Below are 27,409 nucleotides of genomic sequence, written 5' to 3'. Positions count from 1 at the left end.
CCTGCAGCGGAGAGCGCGAACTTAACCACTCAGCCACGGGGCCAGCCCCCCAGCATGTAGATTTTTATGCAGAAATACTCTCATTATGAAAATGGAATCAGTTCATAAGTGGATTTTATTGGGAAGAGGAGGATAAAAAGCGTGGTCAAATTTTTGTATGGCATTTACACGATAATCACGATGGCCTTTTTTATTTTAGGACATATTGTGACTGCTACCAGGAATTTACCCAAATGGCAGTGTTTCCTTAGGTGCAGCTGACTTCACAGTGGACTTAGTGACGGGTGCCTTCTGTTTGCAGTGTCTGACTTTGTGTTGGGGGAGACAAACGGGTTTACTGTAGATTGGGATAGACGTATATGAAGAGGAGTGCATTGTCTTCTTAGGTAACTTAGAATGAGGTGGAGATCAGCTAAGTTGAAGGATGTTAAGAACAAGATAGAGTTTTCAACAGAAGAAATAATTTCAGTCAACTACTATGTGGGAAGATTCCATGGTAGCAAGTATAGATTGTACCTTTGAGGTCACATGTAAACAGCTGTAAATGTACTTGATATATTTTGGGACTTGGAATATGTAGTTACATTTTACATTAAACCCTGCAGTTGGTGGTGCTATGATTTTGGTGTTCTCCCTTATTCGTGGTAGATTAATTCATATTTCTATAGTTTACTGAAAGACAGTATTTGATTTCCACAGAAGACTTGGGAAATACACGTTAGGAAATTCCTGTCCTCAGAGGTGGTTTTAGACAGTCATTTAGGGACGCCAGTGAAAGGAGTATCCTTTAAGCCACTTGTAATTATGTCCAGACTTTATATGTATGTATAGCAAGAAAAAAATACATTCTCTCATAAATAATTTAAACACATTTTATATAGCCAGATTCATATCATAACTTTATTTTCATCAAAACATATGAAAATACTTAAAACCACAACTGCAGTAAATTACAATTTCCCCAGGAAATAAATATAAAAGTATGCAATAATGGCTATAAAGAGAATATTTACGTACTTTTGCAGTTTCTTGGGTTTTCTCCCCCAGTCATTTAATGGGAAGTAAAATAGATTTTTTTAAAAATGTGCAAATTAGGTATATATATATTTAAGTAACTCATGTATTACAGGAGGTCTATGTTCCTATATTTCGTAGTTGTCTTATTTTTTTCCTAGGATCAGAATTCAGGTGTTTTCAGTTGTTGCTGTTAATTATCTTTTCATCTGTTTGATATATAATTTTTCTGTTTTTGAATGAACAACTTTATTAGCTATAAGATGCATGGAAAGGCCACATCCCAAAAGAGCAATAATCAGTATAATGGCTTTATTTAACTAACTGAAAGAAGTTTTTTCCCTAAAAGATTATTTTTCTTAGAAGTTAAAAAAATGTTCTCTAGAATACCCTTTATCTTAATGGATTGAAGAGCTGCAGGTAAAGATAATTTTCTGGATTTAAAACTCCTGTGGGACTTAAGTTGCAGATTTTGTACAGGGTTTCGACTTTCCAGCTTTGTGACTTTTGAACTGTAGCGCACTAAAGGAGTGACGTGGACTGTGAGACTGCGAGGGTCTGAGCTGCTTCCTGACGCTGGTTCTGGGAGGTGTGCAGGGGCTGAGGAGTTCCAGCGGAAGAATTAGTCACAGGCTGTCCTTGAGCTAGCTCAAGATCCGGCCCTTTCCTCAGATCAACTGAAGGTCCCTGGAATGTGACAGCAGGAGGCAGGAACGTCCCCACAGTTGGCACTTCAGCTGAAGTGGGCCCCAGCTAGTGGTTCCCTTTGCCTTTGGTTGGGGCTTCTTTCCTCCAGCGGCGCTCCCTGCCCAGCCTCCCCTTTGATCCGTCTGTAGACTTTGTGACTGCTCAGGGTGTCCCTGAGAATTGAGGACGATGTTCATTTATCTATCTGTGTCTTTCTTCCCTTGACCTCTTCAGAGGATTTAGATGTGTAAAAATTAAAATGTCCATTGCTCCTCCTTCTGGTTTGCGCCATAGTTGATCCTGTTAGTTAAAAAAAGATTTGAATTCATAGAACTATATGGTTCTGGCCTATTCTTGAAAAATAAGGACGTATTGAGAATTAAGATTACAAACGTGGTCAGCACATGTTTAAAAAACTTCCCTTTCATGGGTTTGGAATACTGTCTCAAACAGAGGGCTTTGGAAGGCAGTTTAGAACTGGGTCTCGCCTTTGAATCCCTCAGAGTCATCGCTGTCTCCAATATAGAATAACCCTGTTTCTAAGCAGGTGAGGTAGCTTTCTTCTGGGAGGACCTGTCCATGCTCAATGGTTCGCCAGAGAGCCACGAATGCATCTTAGCCTAGGTGTTTATGCTCTCAGAGAATCCTCCAGGATAAGTTACAATGAGACACATATGCTTACCTCTGGGACCAGGGGGACTGCACCTGTGGTGAATTGTAATCCTGATTCTTGATCCCTTCTGGAGTGGTTATTGTGAACAGTTTTTTCCAGAGTAGTGTCTACTGTAATGTGTGCTGGAGCAATCTCCTGGGACGTTTCATGGGTGAAAGCATTGGCTTTTTTCTCCATTTTGGTTCTCATTTATGGATGGCTTTCCTAACAGGTACGCAGTAAACATTTATGTACTACTTAAAAGTTGCTTTGACCTCTCCCTTTCTTTAAAGCTCTCACAGTTCTGATTGGCTATGCATATTTAACAGTTGTGATCAGGCTTTGTTAACATCTGATTGATTATAGACTTATGGTTATGTGTTATAACATTGTAGTTGCAGCGCTCTTCACTTACTCAAATTGGCTGTTAGAAAAATGAATTTGTTTGGTAGGTTTCCTTCAGTTCTTTTTTTTTAGCTTTTTGTGGAAAGTTTGAAATATACATAAAAGTAGAGAGAATCGGATAATGAACCCTAATTTCAACATTTTGCCTTTCTTGTTTAATCTGTTTCCTCTCTCCCAGATTTTTCCTTTTGCTGGAGTATTTTAAAGCTAATTCCAGACATCGTATAATCGTATAATTTCACCCATTGAAGTTCAGTATGTGTCCCTAAGAGATAAGAAATGTAATCACAATACCTTTATTATACCTCACATAATTGAAAGTAATTTAAAAATTTTTCTCTAGTAAAACTAGGTAATGTTTAATTTTTAAAGTTGCCCAATTTTCTTTTTAAAAAGCCTTTTACCTGTGGGTTGGCATATCTCTACAGTGTCTTCTAATCTTTAACTTTTCTCACTCCGTGCTTTATATCCTTTCACTTTTATTTTTAAATCACAGTTTTTGTTGGTATTCTTGAAGAAACTATCACTTGTCTATAGAATTTCCCACATTCTGAATTTGGGCTAATTGTATCATGTGATGTCATTTTAATTCATAAGTTTCTTGAAACTGGTTGCCAGAAGCTCAGTTAGACTGAGGTTCACGTTAGGGGCAGGAGCACCTGCTGTTGGCTCCGCCGCCTCCTTTTAGGGACGGTGAGATAGTTGTTCAGGTGGCGCCGTGGTTCTTCCCTCTACTGGCTTTCGCAGCCGGTGGTGGTGGTTTCCTACATTGTATTAGAGTTGCAGAAACGGTGGTGATCTGATTTTATCATGCCTTCCGCACTTATTTGCTGGAGTTGTTGATTTTTTTAAAAACTATTTGGATACCCTGAAATGTAGCCTAAGCAGACAAGGTAGGATAAATGCATGATTCTTTTATTTAACCAGTTTTCAGAGTGGGTTAGTTGGTGCCCTAGCAGTATCCATTGGTGACTAAGTGAGAATTACTTTTTAGTGTCATAAACTCAGGATTTAAGATGACATGTATATGTATGTAGTATGTATATATATGTGTGTGTATACACACACACACACACACACACACACACATAACTGTTAACTTACTGCAATTATTATTCTTTTTGGTGGTCAGATTGCCCTTTGTGGGTGTCTTTTGTATCCTTTGAAATGACTCTGGTAATTTTTTATAGTTTTCTTGTTTATAGGCACTATGAAATGTTCCAGGCTTGATTTGTACATTTCTTGCCAGGCCTGATAGCCACTTCTCTAAGGGGCCTTGATTCCTTTTAGTGGGAAATAATATTTAGAATAGTATTAATCTGGATACTCTGGTAGTCAATGCTGGGATGTTATTGCTTCTGGGTCTTTTTAGGGTACAGAGATAGGAAATATGTATTTTGTAGAAAGAGAAAGATAAATCATGAGTTTATCCTGATACTTTTTTTTTTTATTGAGTTAATGATAGGTTACAATCTTGTGTGATTTCAGTTGTACATTAATGTTTGTCATTCGTGTTGTAGGTGCACCATTTCATCCTTTGTGCCCACCCCCCACCCCACCTTTCCCCTGGTAGCCACTAATCTGTTCTCTTTGTCCACATTTTTAAATTCCTCATATGAGTGGAGTCATACAGAGATTATCCTTCTCTAACTGGCTTTCACTTAACATAATTCCCTCAAGGTCCATCCATGTTGTTGCACATGGGATGATTTTGTTCTGTTTTACAGCTGAGTAGTATTCCATTGTGTATATATACCACAACTTCTTTATCCATTCATCAGTTGATGGGCACTTAGGTTGCTTCCATGTCTTGGCTATTGTAAATAATGCTGCAATGAACATTGGGGTGCATAGAACTTTTGGAATTGCTGACTTCAAGCTCTTTGGATAGATACCCAGTAGTGGAATGGCTGGATCGTATGGTAGTTCTATTTTTAATTTTTTGAGGAATCTCCATACTGTTTTCCCTGATACTTTCTATTTAAATTTAAGATTAAAATGTTTTACTTCTTTGATTTTATATTTGTATCTCATTTCTCTTATGCTTAAAATCTTGGTTGTTAACATTAGCATATTTATGTAGTTGCTTCATCATTCATGTTTATGAAATTTGTATATAGTTTCAGAATAGCAACACCAACCTTAGCATTAATCAAGACCTCTGAATGCATTTGAATATGGCTTCTTTATTTCATCTTAGTTTTATTTATATTATTAAAAACAGTTTAAGATTTCATTGCAGCTCTTTTTTTCCAGAGGATATGTCATACCTGGGATGTGCAGTCAAATTTCTGTGTTTCAGAGTCCCTTACAACTCTTCTCTAAGGGTATACCACCACTTTGAAAGTTAGGCTTGTTTCACTTTTGCTTTTGACTGGTATGGAGCAGTGGGAACTCTCAAACACAACTGATGGGAGTATAAATTTGTAGATCTGCTTTGGACAATAATTTGGTAGTACTTAATAAAATTAAACATGTACTTTGACCTAGTGGTTCCATTCCTAGGTGCACACACAACAGAAATGGATGCACATGTGCACCAAAAGACATCTATGAGGCTGGTCATAACAGCATAGTTTGTATAGCCCCAGACAGCCCACTGTTCATCAAGAGTACATTAATATAATGGAGTACTACCCAACAATGAATATGAACCCACATGCCACAACATGGGTGCTTTTCGCAAAATAATTTTTGAAAAATGCTAAGCCGCAAAGAGAGTATGTACTTTGTGATTCTCTTGTAAATTTCAAATAATAATAATAATAATAATAATGATAAAAGTATGGTTTTGAATCTCAGTGTTCAAATGTACATGTGTATATAGTTCTCAGTGTGGCTCACCCTGACCACCTTATTTAAATGCTGGAAACTGCACTCTCCCATCTGCACATTTCCTATTCTTCCTACCCTGCAGAACTTGGTAATTTTTAAGATAACATCTATCACTTTACAACATACTGTATAATTTAATTACTTATGATTTTATTGTTATTTCTCTCCCACGATGGAATATAAAACTCCATGAGGACAGAAAAGTGAAGTAACTGTGTGTGTGTGTGTGTGTTACACTAGAGCTGCTGCAAGCTGGTTGATACTATATATTGGTAGCTTGAAACCAAATATTGTGGGTATATTTATGCTACAGAAATCAGCAACAACCACAAGTTGGGGCTTCTCCCCCTCACTCCCTGCAGAGCCAGTTGTTAGATATTTACCAGCACACCCTACACACGTATATCCCTGTCTTTACAAACACTGAGGGATTGATGGGGTCCAGGACAGTGCTTGGCATAGAGTAGGTACCCACTAAATAATTCTCACATGAACAATTAGGAGTAACCCTTTTGGGATGGGTTTTTGGTGATTGGAAATGTTGCTAGTTTATAGGACTTAGGTTTGTGATTTTTATTAGTGAAGAGGCTTTGAGTTGCAAATGGCAGAAACTCACCTCATGCTAGCTAAAGTGAAAAAAAAAAGAATATATCATTTTATGTAGTTTGGAATATATTTAACAAATAAAAGGTACCAGTTGATATCTGGAAATGAGACTCTAGAAAATCAATCAAGAAAAAGAGAGAAGTACAAATAAATAAAATTCCTAAAGGATAAATGATAAATCTAATAATTCTTTCATCCACCCTTGTTTAAAAGTGCAAGAAATTAAAAATAAAACTCCTAGTTTCCCGCCACCCCAAAACCTCCTCCCCTTAGTAGTTACTCTACATTCCTCCTTACTCTCAACCCTAGGCAAGCACTGATCTTTCTGTTGTTTTATAGATTTGCGTATTCTGGACATTTCTTTTTTCTTTCTTTCTTTTTTTTTTTAAAGATTTTATTTTTCCTTTTTCTCTCCAAAGCCCCCCAGTACATAGTTGTATGTTTTAGTTGTGGGTCCTTCTAGTTGTGGCATGTGGGATGCCACCTCAGCATGGCCTGATGAGCGGTGCCATGTCTGCGCCCAGGATTTGAACGGGCGCAACCCTGGGTTGCCGAAGTGGAGCGCACGAACTTAATTACTCAGCCATGGGATCTATTCTGCACATTTCATGTAAAAGGAATCATACAATATGTGGTCTTTTGTATTTAGCGTATTGTTTTCAAGGTTTGTTGATGTTGTAGCCTGTGCCAGTATGAGTCGTTTTCGTTGCTGAATATGTTCTGTAATAAATACATTACGTTTGCTTTTAGGTTGTTAGCTTGCCAAAACCTTGCTTATTTTTCTGTCCTCTGGCAGCAGTTTTCTGCGGGTGCAGAGCTGGGGTTCTCAGCCTCCGTCTTGTTCCCAGAGTTCGCAGGTAAATACCACAGGTAAAAGTAGCTCGGAAGACCGGCTCAGCCTGTGTGGCTCCTCATGCGCTGAAGTCTCAGGCCCTCTTGTTCTCGCTGCCTGACCAGCTCTCTGATTATTGTATTCAGTGCACTTTTCACATTTTTCTGAGGAAATGCTGTTCTACTGCCACTGTTGCGTCCATCTTGGATGCAGAAATCTCAAATGTATTTTTTCACGACAATTGTTAGAGATTAATTTCCTGATTTTAGTCAGTCAGCCGTTTACAGACTCCCCTCCCCTTTGCAGCTGTGTGGCCCTGATGGGGCTCCGTGTGGCTGTGGGTTTGAGTGCTGCTGCTGTTATTCAGGATCTTTGGACTAGAATCCGAATGAATGATTGTATGATTTCTCCTGTGTCAGAGGAGGCGGAAATATCCCTAATTGAGCGTTGATTTTGCTAACGCATTTTTAGGGCTTGCTTCCTTTATTTAAATTCAAACATTTATGAACTCCAGAGTTTGCTGGTCCAATGTAAAAAATGCATTATAACTGTTTCAAATAAAATAGATAAAGCTTTGACATTTTAGTTACTGTAGTCTGGTCCTTGAAAAAGAAGCATTAAATATCTTTATTGTTCTCAGAAGGAAACTTTTAAAATTGAGTGATTGTATTTAACATGCTTTGGGAAGAAATATTGCTAGTTTCACAAAGCCCTAGGTGATATGCCCTGGGTGCGGGGGGCCTTGGGCCTGAGGCTGGGGCCGGTGGGAGAGAGTGGAGTGTGGGACTGCATATGTGTAGGCAGGGCCAGGACTCTGGTGAGGCGTTGTGGGGCTGCCAGGAAACTCAGTAATCAAGATAGTTTAATGCAGTATTTTTAAAAATAATAAATTAATGCAAAAAATCCATGATGAACAAGATACCAAAATTTTAAATAAAGATCAGTATTAACTCATTTTTGCTTTTGCCTTGTGCTCTAATGCACAACACTGTTCCTTATTCTCTCTGTACTTCTACTTACTTAGGGTTTAATTTGCTCATGTTTCTTGTTTCTTGAGGTAAAAACATAGACAGTTGATGTTTTTACCCTTTAAATATAAGCACTTAAAGTTATAAATTTCCCTCTAAGTACTCTTAGTTGCATCCTGACGATTCTCATGTTCTGTTTTTATTATGATTCTGTTCTAAACATTTTCTCATTTCCCTTTTGATTTGTTATTTGACCTGTGGTGTGTTATTTAGAAAGGATTGTTAACTGCTACATATTGGGGGCTTTACTAGATATTGTTTCTTTAAAATAGTTACTTTTTAGGTTCATTTATTATTTTGAACAGAAATATACATGGTACAAAATTCAAATGAGTATGCAATGAATCGTAAGTCTTCCTCTCTTTAAACCTGCTTTTTTCCTACTCAGTTCTCTCTCTAGAAGAATCTCTGTTCATAGTTGTGTAACCTTCCACAGGTGTTCTATGCTTACATAAGGAAGTGCATGTGTACATGTATTTTTCTTCTGCTTTACCCCCAAATGTCACACTAGACAGACTTTTCTATACCTTTTTTTATTACTTAAAATATATATTTTGAAAATCTTTGTATTTTAGGACTGTGAGTTGCCTTACTCTTTTTTATATTGTTTTTTTCATTAATGAGTATTTTGCAGTGTCAGTGAAAAATTTTCAGCAGACATAATTTTCCAAACTTTATTAACTCGTTCCTCTTCTATTGAACATGTAGGCTGTTCCAGGTTTTTCAGTATTGCGAATAAACCTGTGGATCCTTTAAGCCTTAAAGTGCCTTAAACCTTAAGGGAGATTATTAGCGCTTTCATAGACCAGTCTACCAGAAGCTGAAATGGTGGGGACTGTGACTTCCGTGCTTGTCTTCTCCTGGGCTCTGCAATTTTTAGGGGCTGAGACTCTGTCCCAATTATTTTGGGATCCCTAGTGCTTAACTCATTGCACCAGCACAGAAAATGCAGAGTAATGCACTAACAATGACTTTCTCTCAAAGCCATTCATGTTTGTAATACTTCTTAGAACAACTGTGAAAGGTCGATGCTCTTTTTTTTAATTGAGGTTATGATAGTTTACAACATTGTGAAATTTCACTTGTACATTATTATTTGTCAGCGCCCCTTCACCCTTTGTGTCCACCCCCCAACCCACTTCTCCCTGGTAACCACTAAACAGTTCTCTTGTCCGTGTGTTTGTTTAAGGTAGATGCTGTTTTTAACTTTAACTGATGAGAAAACCAAGTTATAGAGAGAGGTTAGAAAAAAATGCCTGAGGTCACGTACCTAGTATGTGGCCAGGTTGGCGTTCAGGAAATACTTGAAATAAACGGAATGTACACCACTGGGCTTTGAGCTTTGAGATGAAATGATCTGGGCTCTGGAGCCCCACGTGGCTTTGCCGTTTACAAAGTCTGACTTATCCCAGGTCCTTTACCTCTCTACGCCTGAGTTTCCTCTTTCTTGAAAATGGTCTGTCAGTCATCATCTCAAAGTTATTAGGGATTAACTTTTTTAAAGAGTCACGTAAAGCCCCCTTGTACAGTGTGGGACAGGTGTGGCGTCCTCAGTCAAGGACTGGTTATTGTCTTTCTCTTCTCCCTGCCTCTGGCACTTGGGGCACATTCCTAACATCTCAAAGCATTTTTTCCTCATCTACAAAAGTAGACATAATTATATCATATTTGCTGATTTGTTGTAAAATATAAATGAGATTCACTCTTTTAAAGTGGTTTTAACATTCTTTAAAAGTTTTTTTATTGTGATAAAAAACATAAAATTTATCTCAACCGTTTTTAAGTATAGACTTGAGCAGTGTTATGTTCACATTGTTGTGAAACCGATCCCCAGAACTTTTAATCTTACAAGTCTGAAACTCCGCACCTGTTAAACAAACTCCCCCTTTCCTCCATTCCTGGTAGCCACCATTCTACTTCCTGTTCCTATGAGTTTGACTACTTTAGACACCTCAAATAAGTAGAATCTTACAGTATTTGTTTTTATTTCACTTCACATAATATCACTCATGTTGTAGTGTGTGACAGGATTCCCTTCCTTTTAAAGGCTGAGTAATATTCCATTGTGTATAGACACCACATTTTACTTCTCCCGTCAACCATCGATGGACACTTGGTTTGCTTTCACCTCTTGACAACTGTGAACAATGCTGCTATGATCATGTGTGCAAATATCTGTTCAAGACTCTGCCTTCACTTCTTTTGGGTGTAGACCCTGAGTGCAATTGCTGGGTCATATGGGAGCTCCATTTTTGATTTTTTGAGGAACGTCCGTACTGTTTTCCGTAGCAGTTGGACTGTTTTACATTCCCACCAGCGGTGCACAGTGGTTCCACCTCCTGGCCAACATTTGTTATTTTCTGGTTGTTTGTTTTAATGGTAATCATCTTAAAATTTTAGGTATAATTGAAAAAATGTCTCCATAAATTACTTGCTAAGTTGGAATAATATCTGTTGATACCAGTGTGACAAAACTAAAAGCGTAGAGAAGGGAAATTGACAAAACCAGCCACTCTGTGGCTGTGTTTGGGAAGAAGAGAAGTGATCTCATTTATGGCTCTGCTCAGAATATGACTGGAGTAAGCAATGGACTCATTCTAGATGCAACTGCTATTTCTTGGAAACAGAACAAAGAGTCAAACTGTAGGAACAGTTTCCTTTTTCAGGTCATAGTGAGGGGTAAAGTGTGGATTGCTGATTTTTCACTCTCTGGCCGAGGTGTGTAGTTTGTAGAGTAGACTCATGTTCGCCACCAGGGGGCCTCTGCACACCAGCCCACCTTCCTGCTAGAGCTGTGTGACAGCCCCTGTGAAGCCCGGTTTCTAACAGGCAGCCCGGAGGTGGTCTCTGCTTCAGGTACATGGCATGGAAAGGCAGTCCTCTGGTACTGTTGCTATTTGCTAAATAAGGCAAGTGATCAGAGTAGGGATAAATTGGATGCATAGGTTTAAAAACAATTTACGGTGATGAAGTGATGAAGTAAGTTGGATGTGTCTATGCATGTTTAGTAAAATAAAAACTTCAGAGTTGATTTGAGCACTGTTAACATTAAAATGAAAAGCTACTTGATTGCGTTTTGATATTTGTGTTATTTTGGTCAATGTAAACGAAAAACCCTCTGTTTTAGAACCTATATAGTTAGGAGGAAAGTTTCGGTGAGTTTCTTGTCCTGTCCTCTGTTACCATGCCTCTAGCACTATATTTGGGAAACCAAAGTGGTATTGTATTACAGATTTCAGGAGCCTTTTTATTTTTCTTTTAAACTTGTTGGTGATTAACCTCCCGACAGTTTCTAAACCTAGAATTTAGCTTTGATGTCCTATATGGCAAAACAAATAAGAAATGGCCATTAATTATTGTCTGTGAAAATACTCTAGTTCAATACTGTTTAGATTAGTAATAATTTCAGGATTTTCTGCTTTTTAGAGTTGCACTTTCCCTTCCATTTCATCTATCTCACTGTTGCTTAATTCAGCGGTTAAATTTGTTTCCTAGTGATTTTGATGCGTCTCTCAGGTACCGGTCACATGTCCAGCATGTACTGCAACGGCTTTTATCTGAATTTGTACTGGGGCAGGATTGCTGACACCAGAGGACTGTCACATGAGCTGCAGGATTTGGTGAATTAGCCTGTTGCCCAGGGATGAGAGCAGCTGGTCCAGCTCATGTTCTTTCTCTGGGCACGTTTCTTCTCTTCCTTCCTTTGGCCCTTTGGACCTCACTGTGATTCAGGCATCCTCTGTAGGCCAAGTGAGGCCTGACTCTCTCTGGAAACCATTGCAGCATTTGGAGGTAGATGATGTCATAGGTGGTGTGTGGTCTGGCTGGGGTTCAAGTGCAGGCGCGTCTCCCAGCCCTGCCACTAACCAGTTAGCTGTGATATTAGTATGTTACTTAATTTCTCTGTTCCTCAGTTTGTTCACATGTCACATCATCTACCTTCACTGGTTGTTAGAAGTATTAATTGAGAAAATAGGTGTAAGGTACTGTAGCAGATTGGTGAGCAACGCAGACTGGAGCCTGACTGCCTGAGTTTGATTTACAGCTTTGCTACTTAAAAGTTCTGTGACCTTGAACAAGTTACTTAGCTCTCTGTGCTTCAGTTTCTTCATCTGGGAAATGGGAGTAAGGGAATCTACCTCATGGGGTTGGTTATTAATAACTAAATGAGTTAGGATTTTAAAAATACTTAGAACAGGACTTGGCACATAGTAAACATTAACTTGGTATCATCATTATCATCATTTTTCACTATTATTAGTGTTGCTAGTGTGCTATTTTGTAACTGGCACGTAGTCAATACTCAATAAGTGATACTGTCATTGTCCTCGTTTTACAGATGAGGAAACTGAGGTTCAGGCTGGTGAAAGATTCTTTCTTTGTCTCACAGATAGAACTGGGGCTGCTTTGCGTCTTCCTGTGACAAACTCACTGCCTTCCTCAGCTTCCCCGGAGTGCCTCCAGAGAAACAGAGGGGAGGTAGGGTAATTGTTAGGAAGCCTTGCGAGGAAAGCAAGTAATACCAATACCATCAACTTTTGGAGAATGTTGTTTGAGACCTATTGTCTATTTGTCTTGAGAAGGTGATTATATCCTTTATTATGACTAAATTTCTTTAGTCCTTACCAAGTCATAATTTTTGTTGGTAGAGTAAAATTTTCAGAAAAATTATTTCTGTTTTTGTGGTGGAAGTAGTGAGACACAGTGATGTAGAACTGGTGATTCTGTGAGTCCTAAAGGAAGTAAGCTTAGGATACCTGACTTTTGGAAATTAGGGTATATTGTAATTATCAGGTGCTAATGGAGGCTACCATGTTATGAAAGTGTTGGTTTTATTTAAATCTGTAACTCTTGATTAAGGCAAATGTAAAAGAGGTAAGAGAAGATAAATTTTGAATTATGTATGTATAATATGAATTATATTTTTCTTTTACATTCCTCCTGTTGGCTGGTCTAAAAGCATTTACCAGCGCTTTAGTTTTTGAAGAAGTGGTATCCTCAAGTTTTGGTATTACTTAAGGCAAGCAGATAAAAGCATGGCACCTATATGAGAGATGGAAAGTCGGACTTGTATTTGTGTGATTTGCTGTTGGTGACATTTATAAGCAGTTTGTTTCTTAATAGTTCTTTCCCAGTGACTTTCTCATTAAGCTGAGGTTTCTATAGGGAAGCTGGGTTGGACAAAATTATACAGGCATTACCTTTTCTGCTTTCTGATCTTGCTCATAGCGTTGCTTGTTAGCCTTCTGGTAATGTTTGTCTAATCTCACACACTGTTGTCATTTTTGCTCTAGTCACTCTCAGTGGAAGTTCTGATAGGAGTATCAGAACACTACAGTTGTGTGATTTATCTTTTATGTGGGATGGGGAGAGCTGGTCCACATGGTTTTCTTAGATTTTATGTCAGTTTTTCTCTTTCCATTCTTACATTCTTGAGAAAGCAAGGTTTTCATACTGTTTAATTCACTCCTTCATTCAGTCGATATTTATCGAACCCCTGCGCTGAGTCTTGGAGGTGAAGCAGTGCCCAAGGCTGAGGCAGGCCGTGCTGTCACTGAGCTTAGCGCCGAGTCCTGACATCTGGACCATCTAGATGCTGTCTCGGTGGCCGTGGCCTGTAGAGTAAAATAGAAGGTCCCTCTGCCGTCTCCTCGTTACCTGTGGGTGATAGAAGGATGTGTGGAATATGGCCTCCTTGTCTTACTGACCAGTTTAGGAATGAGGCCCTGGAGACACTATATCCAGAGCAGACAAAATTCCTTCCCGCCATGGAGAGGGCGTCGTAGTGGGGGCGGCCAGACGGTAAACTCAGTATGCGTATAGGTCTCGTGGTATTTCAGAAGGAGTGAGTGCTGTGGGAAAGTGAAGCAGGGCGAGGGCACGGGCCATGCACATTTAGACGAGGCCGTCGGGACAGGCCTCATGGAGTAGGTGACATTGGAGCAAAGACGTGGCAGAGGAAAGGGAGTGAGCCATGTGAATATCTGAGGCAAGAGTGTACCACCTAGAGGGACAGGCAGTGTAAAGGCCCTGAGGTAGGCGCAGGCGTGGCATGGGGAAAGAACAGCAGGGAGTGTGTGGTCGGAGCCAAGGACACCAAGGGAGTGAGGAAATGAGGCTGAGACGTGGGGTGTAGACAGGAGCGGGAGCCACCTCGAACAGGGCCTTGCAGGCCGTGCTGAGTACGGAGGCGGCTGCTCTGGGAGAACTGGGGAACTGTTGGCGAGTGTAGCAGAGCAGTGAAGTGCTGTGATTGATACTTTGAAAGGGTCAGTGCAGCTGCTGCTTGAGAGTACAGGGCTGCAAGAAGAGGCTGTAGCTGTGACCCAGGTGGGAGGTGGCAGCAGCTTGGGCCGGCATGGGGCGGTAGACATGGCAGAAGGACACGGTTCAGATATATTTGGAAGACAAGGATAACGGGTTTTGCATGGACTGTTTTGAGGTAAGAGAGAAACAGAGGAGTCCAGGATGACTAAGGTTTGGCGTCTGAGCAAAGAGTAATCGTTCTTGTAAATTTTAATTAAGAGTTTCCTTGTTAAGTAGGACTTTTGGAGTCGCTTTCAACTGTACTGATACTATAAGGAGTTTGTTTTAAAAATTATAGAACTTTTTAAATGAATGATGGCCTTTATATCAGTATATAGAATTTCATAAAAGCATAAAAGGACTGCTTACTTTTTTCACTTATGTTGCCATTAACTGTAGGCTATTCTCATTCTGTGTCATGGATTGGAAATTTAAAAGCATAATTTGTTTTTAATATTTAGCAAGAAGAAAATAGGAGTAATGATATCACCAAACTAGCTAGTACTCAGGTAACTTTTCAGCTCTGACCTCAGGCCAGTTGCTCCACCTCTCTGAACCTTGCTGTCCTCTTGTGTGAAAACGGGGAGGAACTGCTCTGCTGGGATTACGTTAAGGAGTAAACAGGATTGTTTTATATGTGAACACGTCTGGCGCAGTAGCTGCTACACAGTTGCTCTTTTTATTGTCATCTTCTCTCTCACACTGTCGCCTGCTCTGGCTTCTCAGTGGCCCGGTCAGTTCTTAACTTGTCTGTGGCTGCTGCTTCCATCTGGGAAGCCCGCCCTGCTCTCTGGCGTGGAGGAACTTCTGCTTCTTTGTATCTTGTCATCTTCTGTACCCTCAGGATCTTGTGCATCAGGAGGTGATATTTGGCTATTGAAATAAAATATAAATTAGCTTGGTGGGGTGGGAGAGAAAGCTGCCATCCACTGGTTACTCCAGAGTCAGAAACGGCTTTTCCTCTTCCTCATTCTCCACTCACTTCCTGCATCCTAAAAAGCTCCCAGATCTGTCCCTTGTCCCCTGCTCCCCTGCCCCTGCGTTAGCCCCAGTCTCCACCGCCGCCTGCTTGCACCAGCCTCTCCTTGCTGGGCAGGTGGTACTGTGGCATCTATCCAGGCTGGCTCAAAAACGTTTTTTCGGGGAGTGGTGTGTGTGAAGACCTCTGGCTTCCTGGGTAGCGGGTGGGCTCAGTGTTGCTGTCCTCTTCACACTTGTACGACCCTGTCTTTACTCATCTTTAAAAGAGATATAGCACTGATTGTGCTTAGAAGATGTGAAAATCAGTTGACATCACTGTCTGGTGTGTAGAATATCATCGGTGACTTCTAAAGCTAGCTTTTATTTTTTAACTTTGGAGAATCATAAGTTCCAAGAGAGACTGACAGTTTGCTTGGTTTGTTGTGCAGTCTGTTAGTCGATGGTTCAGATTAAACCCCACGCCATTCTCCCAGGGCTGAGCCAGGTGTCAGCCTTGCCCATGGGCCGCTTTGCTGCTTCTCATGACAGCAGTAGCCTTCGGCTCCGACCTCTCTTCGGTAATGGTGGAAGCAGAGGGTATTTTTCATGTCTTCTAATTGGTCTGTCTGCTTGTTTCTTCTGTTCTTTTTCTAGCTTGCTTGCCTGTGTTTTTCTGGAGCCCTTGTTCTTCCCAGTGTTGCCTGGGGTCAGAGTTCACCCTGGTGAATGATGTGTTTTCACTGGGGCATATAAGAGGTCACTTGAGCTCTGGCTGCTGTTAGGAGCCTGGAGACAAAGCCCTCATCAAGAGTAGTGTGTTAGAAACGAAACCAGCTGGGGCGTCACTGGACTCGGCTGCATACCTTGTTCTCCGCCTTCGTTCAGTTCTTTTCAGAAGTTAGTGAGTTCATAAAGCCTTGGTCATGTTCACAGTTAAGTAGAGTACTTGATTTTTTACTAGTTCCTGGGATTTACTGCTACCAATAACTTAAACATTAGGAGAGCAAAACTGTAGAGCTTGAATGTGTATACGTATGCTTAGACAACAGAAGCTCCAGCATCCTGGTTACTTACTGTCTTACGGCTAACGTGGAATGTGTTCAAATAGCTAAATTTTTGAGATGACCTTGACTGTCTCTCACTTTGAATGGAAAAAAATGAGTAACTTTGCATTTTTTTTAAAGTTTCTAGTACAGATTGTTAGATTGTATTTTTCTGTCCTACTTCTTCAGTATGAGTTTATTACTCACTTATATTTTGAAGCTAAGAAATCATGCATTTTGGATCCATCAGTATTCCCTAAGCTGATTTTAAAAGAATCTGGCAACCTCAAATTCTTGTTTTTATGTGTTTTGTAGATAGTCTTATGAATTTACAAGCTTAATACTAAAGTATCAATCTGGAAAAGTATTTTGCCTCGAAAATAGAATTCCTATGGACATGTTTTTTACAGACTTGTTTTTATTGTTGATCAGGATTTTTTTTCAAAATTATTCTTGTTTCATCAAGGTAATTCTTTTAACTGTAAGGTCAGAATTAGGCGGCTAAAATGCCAAAGGCAAGACTTTGAAAACAAACATGGTCTGAAGAGCCATCTACAGACATGGTCTGGGTCCGACTAGATTTGCAGTTTACTCAATTTTGGAATCACCTGTCAGTTTTGTAAACAGAAGTCTGTCAGATGAATTGAACAGAAGGGTGAGATTAGCATATTAATAAGGTGCTGGCTAATGGCCGCCTTTTTCTCCTCCCCCTTTCCCCTCCCTCCCCTCCCTCTCCCTTCCTTCCCTGAATGAATGTAGGAACACAGACCCATGGGGTCACATTACTAGCTGGTTTCATTCTGTTCAGTAGCTTAATCTGGCCAGGATGGTCTGTGTTTCAGATTGCGGAAGCATGAGAAGATTCTGTAACTGAGAGGCATTCTTCAAGCTGCTGGAAAATATTACAGAAGGAGCACCTCCCCAATTTTGCTTCAAGCTCTGAGAAAAGGCGCACACAGGGGAAGTTTAGTCTTGCTTGTGCATCGAAGCAAATCCTGCGGGAGCGGTGAACTGGGCCTTGGTGCACCGACTCCCGGCTTGCCCTCTCTAGGACTGAGTCTATGTTGTTGGAGCTGGCGGGCCGAGAGGCCCTGAGACCGGCAGCTGCCATCTGTATGGAGAAGAGCGGCTGTAGTCCGTTTCCAATGTGTTGGGCTAAAGGTATAAATAACTTAAAAATCTGTTCAGTTTAAATTTTATTTAAATTCATGCTTTTGCACTAAAAAGGTGGGTAAGAGTTTTTCAGAATTTATTTCAAATAGGTTTATAATTAAATTTAAGTAACAAATGGAAATTAATGTGGTATGGGTATACAGTTATTGCATAAAACCAATTAGTTTCTCAAATAGTAAATAAAATTATTTTTATGGAAATGCATTTTAAGTGAGTAAACTATCTTTTTTATGCTCTGTCTCATGTCTCTTAAAGTTTTATGTTTTGTGTTTTAATCAAGACATCCATATTCGTTGTGTGATGTGGACGTTTTTAAAGAATAAAGAAACTAATTTTAACTTATGTAGGAATGTAGGAAAAAAGAGTGACATGAATTTTCTTATTTCAAAAATTGATTTCCTTTACTCACTGTAAAGATTGTGTAGTTAATTTGAAACTCCCTGTTGTAAGGTGGGCTTGTCACTAAGGGTCAGCAATACTGTGAATAAACAATTTTCCATTTTAATGTTGTTAAGGTTTTTATTATTTAAAAATATAAATACAAAATATGGCATTTTCATTGCAACATTCAAGACAGTATTTTGGAGGCATGTTTAGAAGTTAAAAATGCCATTTAATTCGTGTATGAAAACATGTAGCTGCTTTGCTTAAAGTAGTAGTGAATATTTAACCTGAGAGAGAAAAATCCTTAATGAAGAATTTAATACATACTTATTATTTTAAAAAATATATTTAAATATCGTATTACTCCACTTGGGAAAGATGTGTAGAAGGAGGAAGCTGCACTGGGTCAAGAGCTGCAGCGCTGAGGTGGAGCTTCAGACTGATGGCCGTTTAGTGCTTAGCCTGACAGTTTTAGTGCCACCAGCATATGGACGTGTCAGCACCAAACCACAGCTTCACCATTGCATTGGTTTTCATTGATTGAGTTGTCCTCATCACCTGTTAATTCTTTTCTAGGCTTTTAAACATTTCTAAAATGTGGTGTTTAATAGGATGCTCTCTGAACAAAGCACCTGGCACTTTATTACATAATATGGATCTTCAGAGTAAATACTTTGCTGAGTTAAATTCAAACTCCTGAATTTTAAAGAGTGTTGAGTATGGGAACTTTTTAAAATTGCAGTTTCTAACCTCAAGACTGTATCCATAGTTCAGCATGACCAGTGCCGAGTGGTCAGAGGCAAAGAGTTCTATAGTTGTTGAAAATTTGGTCTTTTCCTAGACTTGCCTGCGATGCATTTGCATAGCGCCACCTCCATTGTATGATAGCTCTCTGTTAGCACTAATCCTAAAGAGTAGGGCTCTGATTTCACTCACAGAGCCTAAGCTAGATTCAAGATCTACAAATCCAGTAGCAATGTGATATTAAATAATCAGCTACTGGATTTTTTAAAAATTCAAAGTGACTTTAGAAATATGAACTTCGGAAGAAAAGAGAGATTGTAGTGTTTTTGCTCATCCCAGAGCAATTGATCCAGGCAACTTACTTTTCCATTTTGTTTGCTGACTGGCAGAGCAAATGAATAGAGGCATTTTTAACTGAAATATCATTTTGATAGAAGTCAAAGTTGGGCAGAGAGCAGAGCTCAGATGTGCAAAAGACAGGAAAAGGTAAGGACAGCATCGAAGTCAGACTCAGACTATTTGTAGGGCTGGAGCAGGCCATCTCAGATGAACATTCTTGCTTTTGGGTTGTTCCCGGGGAGCTTCTGACAACACTAAGGAGCTTGTTCCCGTCTGGGGCCTGAGCACACTGCATCCACAGTGAGCGCGCCTTGCGCAGGCGTCTTGGTTCACTTCCTCTCCCCTTCTCGGCTTACTCTCTTGCACCAGGACAGGAAGGCAGGAAACCTTAGGTTTTTGTTCTGATTAACTTTGCTATGTGATAACGACAAAGAGGTTAGTGTAGAGGAATTGGCTGAATTGGTTATTTTCAAGTATGAAAGTTATACTTTTGGGTAAAGACAAAGTAAACAGCTCAAATCCAAAGAGTATACAAATCTCTACTTGCAGTAAGACATTCTCAACCTCACATTGGATTTTATCAGTTACATTAACCTCGAAAACAGCTGTGTCCCAATTTGAGAAGACATTATAAAATACTTATTAGAACAGGCTAAAAATAGTAGAACAGACCTATATTTGTATGCTTTGAACTGGAACCTTTAAGGTATCCTTAAAACACTCTGGGATCTTTTTTTTTTTTTTTTTTTTTTAAAGATTTTTATTTTTTCCTTTTTCTCCCCAAAGCCCCCCAGTACATAGTTGTGTATTCTTCGTTGTGGGTTCTTCTAGTTGTGGCATGTGGGACGCTGCCTCAGCGTGGTCTGATGAGCAGTGCCATGTCCGCGCCCAGGATTCGAACTAACGAAACACTGGGCCGTCTGCTGCGGAGTGCGCGAACTTAACCACTCGGCCACGGGGCCAACCCCTGGGATCTTTTTTTATAGTAAAGTTTATTGTACTGTTGAACTTGGTGTAAAGAATCCACCTTAAACCCTACCCATGACAGATTGTATTCTAACATATTTTAAAGGACTTTGTTAAAATGTGTTCAACTATTTCATAATGACAGTTTTAATTCAGAGTATTGGAGTAAATGTAAATGTTCACAGTGCTGTATTTGGTTGCAAGACTTTTGAGTTCAGAAAGCCCTGCTTGGGTAGTTTTTTGGTTATATCAGTATGTACATTATTTGTTTCATTTTTTTTGAAAGATTGGAAAGTAGATTAAAGAGGTGTCAGATTTGGTTGTTAGGAATAAGTGTGTGTTGATTTTTTTCTGTGTCTTTCAGTAGTAGATCTGAGATTGAATATACTATTAATAGTTCATTTGTGGGATTCTGGTTCTGTGGTTGAAGTCATGCTTTTTCTGTATCAGTATTTTAAACTCCATCCATCCAAATAGCTTTCTGTGCAGCCCGTCTTCTCTTCTGTGTCTCAGGCTCTACTGGTTAACTGCCTGTTGGTATCTACATGGGTAGTTTTCGTAAGCATCTGATACTTACCTGCCAGAGATGAGCCTCTTAGTTGTTGCCCCTGAAATCTGTTGGTCCCCAAATCCTCCATCTTAATGAACATATTGGACCCGCCATCCACTCAGTTATCCGTGTCACAGACTCGGGATGCTTCTCTAACACCTCCTTCCATGTGTAATGAATCCATCTTTTTATTCTGATGATTCTGTCTGCAAACTAATTCTTGAATTCCTCACCTTCTCCCTGTCTCTGTGGCCTCCACTCTGGTCCATGCGACCCTCATGTCTCCCAGGGCTGTGGGAGTTGCTTCCTGTTGATCTTCCTGTTTCCTCACACATTCATCCTTCACACAACTGCCAGGGTGACTTTATAATCATAAATGGATGTTGGATTTTGTCAAATGCTTTCTCTGCATCTATTGAGATGATCATGTGGTTTTTGTTTCTCATTTTGTTAATGTAGTGAATCACGTTGATTGACTTGCGGATGTTGAACTATCGCCAGGATGACTTTATAAAAACATAAATCCCATGTTGTTCTCCTTCCAAAACTCCCTAGTGGCTTCTCATTAGAATTGGATAAATTGCAAGTCCTTCACATGGCCTGCAAGGCCTCACCTGACCTGGCTTCTCCCCTCTTCTCCGGCTTCGGGCCATTTGCCTCTTGTGCTCATCAATGATGCGGGTATTTTGACTCTTCAGTGCCTTAAATACTCAAAGCTCTTTCCTCTCAGGCTTTTTACACCTGTGATTACCTCTTCTGGAACTGTCTTCTCTTCCTTCTCTGCCTAGCTGACCCCTACTTATCTTTTAGGTCTCGCCTTAAATGGTCTTTCATCCTTCTCAGTCGAAACCAGTTTCTCTCTGCTATTCCCTCTCTGAGCCTTCTCTTCTGGTCTTGCACAGCATTTACTGTGATTGATCATTATGTATTGTACTTGTTTGATTTCTGTCTTTGCTAGATGGTAAACATAACACAGTCAGTGATTATGTCAGGTTTTTTCCTGCTTGGCAAGTAATTGGCACACATGAGTATTACCTTAATGAATGAATAGTTCTGTATAGGGTTAGCTAGTTCACGTGCCTTAAAAACAGCTCAGTGAAAGGAGTGAATTGGTCACGCATGCTACATTCTAGTTCTCTCAACAGATGGGTCTTGTTGGGGTTCACAGGGTCTGATAGCTTCCCTGGGAATTACCTCCCTGGTCCTCTGTCACTCCTGTGGGATCATGGCCATCAGGTCTGACAGCTGGTGGAGCTAACTGACTTGTGGGGGAGACAGATTAAAAATATATTTGTATGTAAGCATTTGTATATAAGTATATAAATATATTTTATAATTATATTTATGTAATTTACATATGTAATTATGTATTTAATTTATATATAAATTACATTTATGTAATTTATGGATATCTGGATATCTATAAATTTACCGTAAAAGGTATTAAATGATGTTCAGGGTGACTAAGTTTTATGAGTGCACAGCCCAGGCAACAACTCTTGGTGCCTGGCACATAGTAGGCCCTCAGTGCAGGCTGAGCTGAGTTCTAGTCTGTTACCTCCTACCTTGATGCTGGGTGGCGTCATGAGAGACTGCCCGCCTATCCGCTCTTCCCCCTCCCACCGCGCCTCTAATAGGCTCCACACAGCCACACAGCTGTACATGCAGTTAGTTCTCTGAAACGACCCTGCTGCGTTGTGCTTCTTTGTGCCCCTTTACACTTTTGCTGCTCTTTCTGCTCAGAACATTCCTTCTTCCTAAACACGAAACTTTCAGGATTCCGCTCGAGGGCATGGCCCTCCTCCTCTCTGCCACCTGGACCACAGAGCTGGGCCCTGGCGCCTGTGTGCATTAGCTCTGCACACACAGGCATGGTGGTAACTCATTCAGCTTTGTTTGCTTGTCTCATGTTACCTGGTTGTAAAGCCAGGTTCAGATCTTGTTACTTTTTGAATCCATATAGTCTGACATAGCAGCACTCAATAATTGTTGAGTGAAAAAAAATCCTGAAGTGGTGGAATCTGGGGCATTTTTCTAAAGGCGGTGATGTTTGATTCAAGTGGAGAGGGTGGGCAGGGTCCTCTCTGCTGTAGGAATTCTGCATGCAAAGGCACTGAGAAATGAAGATGTTGGGATGTTAGGAGAACACGGGCCTTTCCACTGATTATGGTTTGGACTGCGTTAAGGTTCCTGGAGAGGGGGCAGTAGGAAAGGCTTACTCTTCCACCTGGTTTCTTTGAGGAGTCGGGCTGGGACTCTTCTTCCAAAGCCTGCATCCTGCCTCAAAAGATTGGTGTTGCCCAAGGTCCACCCCGGGCCTTTTTGTCTTGTCCCTGTCCGCCAACTTGGCACCCTTCTCCCTCTCCCCGGGAGCCTCATCCTGCCACACGGCTTTGCACACTGTGTCTGTCCCTCACTGTCTTTAGCCGTTGTCATCTATCAGCACTTTGCATTCTTCTCCAGGTGATGGGTGCTTTTCCCTCTGCTTGGGACACCTCTTTCCCCTCAGTTTCCCTCTGGTCCCCTGTGAGCCCCCAGCCGTTAGATTCCTTCATGATTTTCTCTTATAGTGCTCTTCCCTTTCCTTTGTTAAACTTTTCACATCATTGTGAATTAATTCTGTTGGTAAATGTTAGTGTAATGTGTTTGTGTCCCCAGCATGTAGTAGATGTATTGAATAAATGAGTTTCTGATAAACAAAGACTATGAAAGTAACAGGTGTCTCTGTCACTGCAAAGAGGGAATAGAGATGGGGGAGCGAACAAGTAGTGAAGGAATAAAGAACACTTAGGCAGCGCTTGAACAAAAATAAGGAAGGCAACTTGGCATGTGTGTTCTCTGTCAAGGGTCCACCTTTGCTTCTGATGTCTTAACCATGGTGAACTCCCTTTTCATTCCTACTTTGAATGTTAGTAACCTCAACTAATGAGGTGAGGGATCACCCACAAAAATAATACAATGGGTATTAAAACTTCTTTGTCTCACAGATTCTTTCACTTGTCCTACTTATATTGGGGGAAGAGAATGCTAGTTTCCCTCGTATTCTCTCCATATGTAGTTTTGGAGCTTTTAGCTGGATGTATGGTTTTTGCTCAGAAATGACCTCCTCAGTGAGGAAGGGAAAATGTGTGCCCTTGTTCATGGTTTTTGTCCCAGGCTTCCATCCATCTCTTACCCCCACCCCAGCACCAAGTCTCCTGCTTGGACAGTAAATTCTGTTAAAATCCTTGAGTGCGTCTTCTTTGGCCACCCTGTTTAACATGGACCCATCCTCCTGCCATCACCGTCCACCTTCTCTCTCTCCCTTGCATGTGTCACCACCTAACATACTGTGTGGCTTCTTGTTGGATGGTTTGCTGTCCCGCAGTGAAATGCACAGCCTGGAGGTGAGGAGCCTGCCCTTCCTGCTCAGTGTGCAGCCCAGTGCCTCATCATAGCGGACTCCTGTAGAGAACAGACGAATCAGTGAAGTCCGTTATCTTGTCTGCTTGGAGCAACAGAGCTTTCAATCATTAGAAGCAAATAAGAAGGGTTATGGAGATTTTTATGAAAAATAAAACTTGTGCGTTATTTCTAGTGCTTTAATGGTTAGTGACACTGACTTTTAAAAATAGTGTTCACAAATCTTTGATTTCACATTCATCTGTAATCATTTAAACTGTAATGAATTTATTGTAAATTCAACAGTTTTCTGTATTTCATGGTTTTATCAGTTTTCACTTAAAAAGAAAAATCTAACTTTTAATCAATATTTGTGTCAATTTTATCATGTTATTGATGTAGCTCACATAATTATAGGTTTATGTTTAGGTGTATATTATCTGTTTTAACTTCTTTAAATTATACACATTTGTATTTTTATACCTTTCTTCCTGAAAAGTTGTATAAAATGAATCAAATTTTAAGTATTTTTTAGGAGTTTGATGTTGAAAAAGAAACCAGCGGTAGTAAGTTTTTTCTTCATTTTGTGGTTCGTGTAGCTGTGGTTTACTTTCTGTGTTCTTATTTTCATAAGGTGTTGGTGAATTATTTGCCAGCTGTTCACAGTATTCAGTTGAATTTGCAGGCTTATGGATAGGAAGTTTTACCAGTTATCGCAGTTTCTGGAGTTGAATTACTTTTTTTCCTGTTCAATTTTGATGGGCTGTGTTGAAACTATGGATCAATTTGGGAGAATGACCTGTGAACAACAACATTGAGACTTCTGGTGTATCTGTCCAACTATGCAGGTCTTTAATTTCTCTTAGCAGCATGTGGTAGATCTTAGTATGGAGGTCTTGATGTTTTTTTGATGCTATTGTAAAGGACATTTTTATTTTATCTTTTTTTTTTTTTTTTTTTTTGGAGGAACATTAGCCCTGAGCTAACATTTACTGCCAATCCTCCTCTTTTTGCTGAGGAAGACTGGCCCTGAGCTAACATCCACATCCATCATCTTCTACTTTATATGTGGGATGCCTGCCACAGCATGGCTTGCCAAGTGGTGCCATGTCCGCACCCAGGATCTGAACCAGCGAACCCCGGGCTGCCAAAGCAGAATGTGCGAACCTCTGCACCACTGGGCCGGCCCCAATATGCAATATTTTGCTAATTATTTTGTCTGTTTTCATGAGGGATATCAGTCTGTAACTTTTTTTCTTATAATGTTTTTGTCAGATTTTCATATTAAGGTGCTGCTGTTTTCGTAAAGCAAGTTGGGAAGCGTTCCCTTATGTTTCCATTTATATGATTAATTTATATAAAGTTTAAGAAACACTAATCTACAGTGACAGTAATGGGAATAGTAGTTCCGTTTGGTGGGTGCTGTTCATTAGAAAGGGACGTGAAGGGAAAGCAGTAATGGAAATGCTCTTTATCTTGGTCTAGGCGGTAGTCATGAGGATGGAGATACACACACGTGTATGTATGAATGTGTGTAAAAAGTCATTGAGTTGTTCACTTAAGATTTGTACATTTTACAAATTAGACTTCGGTACAGAGCTATTAAAATTAGACTGTAAATGCATCTCCCATTTAACATTGCATTTCTGAAGATCAGGCATTGTTCTGTTTGGCAAAAGGAAAATTCTGTGTATAAACAGAAAACGTTAAACCAGTTTCCTAAAACCCAGTGAAGAGATTATGTATAAATAAAATCTAAAATGGTAAAATTTAAAATGCTTGAAATATTGTTTCTTGATTACCAGACAGTATGGTTAACAGTTGCTCGTGTGTGGAAAATGTGCATGCTATTCACTAAACATTGCATGTATAACAAAGTAATATAGCATTTAATAAATTTGGTAGAAAAGCATGCAGACAAAAACATAATAAAAAAGAAGGCAGTATCCTAGAATTCTGAAGTGAGGAAGAGAATTGAGGCTTGAAGAAGTTGAGGAGGAAGGCTGAGAGGTGGAACGGGGGGTGTTGGTGGTGAAGGGCAGCGCATACGTGCAAGGTGTCACGTGGGAGAAGGTTCAGAGGTGCTGGGTCACTTCATGTGGCTCTACAGCCAGGACGGTCTGATGAAGTTCTCTCGGTGGTTGGTGCTTTAGGGTGCAAACGTTGCACACTGCGGCTTTGCTTATGCTCCCAGTGTTTATATTCGGAGTGCCGTTGGATGGGCCTGTAAGAGGCATCCTGTAGCAGTCGCTTTCAAGGATGGGGTCCCCGCATTTTCGGACACTTTGCTTTTTAAACTCTATAGGTAATTTTGAGGTCCTACAAATTTTATTTGGATTTTAGCTTGAGGCTTTTTCATACATACTTCAGTGTAAAATTATATATTAAGTTTGGGGATGTAAAGATAAATTTTCCTTATACTCACATTGGCCAGAAATTGTTGTATTGAAAGATGTGTGTAGTCTGCCTTATTAAAAAAAGGAAAAAACCAGGACCTTGTTAACCAGGGTGATGCCAGCATGTTGTATCTTCCCCAAGGTCTACTTGGTTGGCTTTAAAAAAAAAAAAAAATACTGCTAGAATGTCATGTATTCATATTAATTTTTTTACTTTAAAAATCTTACTGTTTTGTGACGTTGACAGGATGATTGGGAAGATAATCCTAGGCTGTTGCATATTTCTTGTTTTAACTTTTATGTGAGTTCATGAACAGAATGGTATACTGGTGGGATATTTTCAGTTTTGAAACATCATAATATTTTTGATAGGACAAGGTTTCAAAGAAGATTCTGAAAGAACACTTCCGCTTTATTTGGTTATTGGACTTAATAATGTATTTCAAATATACCAGATATTATCATAATAGGAATGAGAATGTGTTTCCTTTTTTGACAAGGATCCATAAAGCTATGACTCATTAACAGGGAAGATGCTGATTAGGGACTTTTGAAGTATTAATTAAATGGGGGGGTCTTGCAGGGTTTCCCTTTAGAGAACAGTCCTACTCAGAACTCCCCTTTTCTTGGCCTGGAGAATTTAGGTCATCCTTCTTTAACAACTGCTATCATCTGTTGAGTGCTAACTTTATTTCATACATCTTGCTAACCACTTTACATTTATTTTCTTGACTCACAGGTGGGTATTATTACTTCCACTTTACGGATAATGAACCTATGGTAATTGAAGAGTCGCACAGTTGTGAGTGGGGAGCCAGGCACAGTTCTTAACTTTATTAAGCAGCATGTGCTGCTCCTTAATCAAGAGTTGCTCACATGTCACTGCCTGTAAAACCTTCCCTGAGACATGCCTCTCCTGTAGGATTTCCAGCCTTTTTTAAAAGATTTATTTGTATGATTTAGGTGAAATTTTAGCTGTCCTGTAATCTCTAGGGTGTCTTGCCCATAGAAAATAAAGGAGTGGCTCGTAATTTAGTCTCAGTGTCCTGAGGAGTGTCCCTAGCCAGTGAGGTCTTCTAAGCCAGAGCAGGTGAAATGCTATTCTAAT

The 27,409-nt window shown here is 40.0% G+C and overlaps 1 protein-coding gene across 48 annotated transcripts in view; it reads left to right on the top strand.

Moving 5' to 3' along the window:
- Positions 1-27,409, top strand: part of PTK2 (protein tyrosine kinase 2) — a 279,886-nt gene that overhangs the window by 52,925 nt on the left and 199,552 nt on the right. For 9 of the 48 annotated variants that reach the window (XM_070631044.1, XM_070631042.1, XM_070631043.1 and 6 more), the window contains one exon: positions 17,211-17,529. The exons of 36 other annotated variants lie outside the window; for them this stretch is intronic. In XM_070631044.1, coding sequence (XP_070487145.1) covers positions 17,430-17,529 — 100 coding nt within the window. In that variant the 5' untranslated portion in view covers positions 17,211-17,429. Of the gene's footprint in view, positions 1-12,449; positions 12,539-17,210; positions 17,530-27,409 lie in introns of those variants that run through there. 3 more of the 48 variants (XM_070631055.1, XM_070631058.1, XM_070631047.1) reach the window with 1 other exon arrangement.

Source organism: Equus przewalskii, chromosome 8 (genome assembly GCF_037783145.1).
Source record: "Equus przewalskii isolate Varuska chromosome 8, EquPr2, whole genome shotgun sequence".
In the NCBI taxonomy this organism is placed as follows: Eukaryota; Metazoa; Chordata; class Mammalia; order Perissodactyla; family Equidae; genus Equus; species Equus przewalskii.
This window is presented reverse-complemented; position numbering and strand designations above follow the sequence as displayed.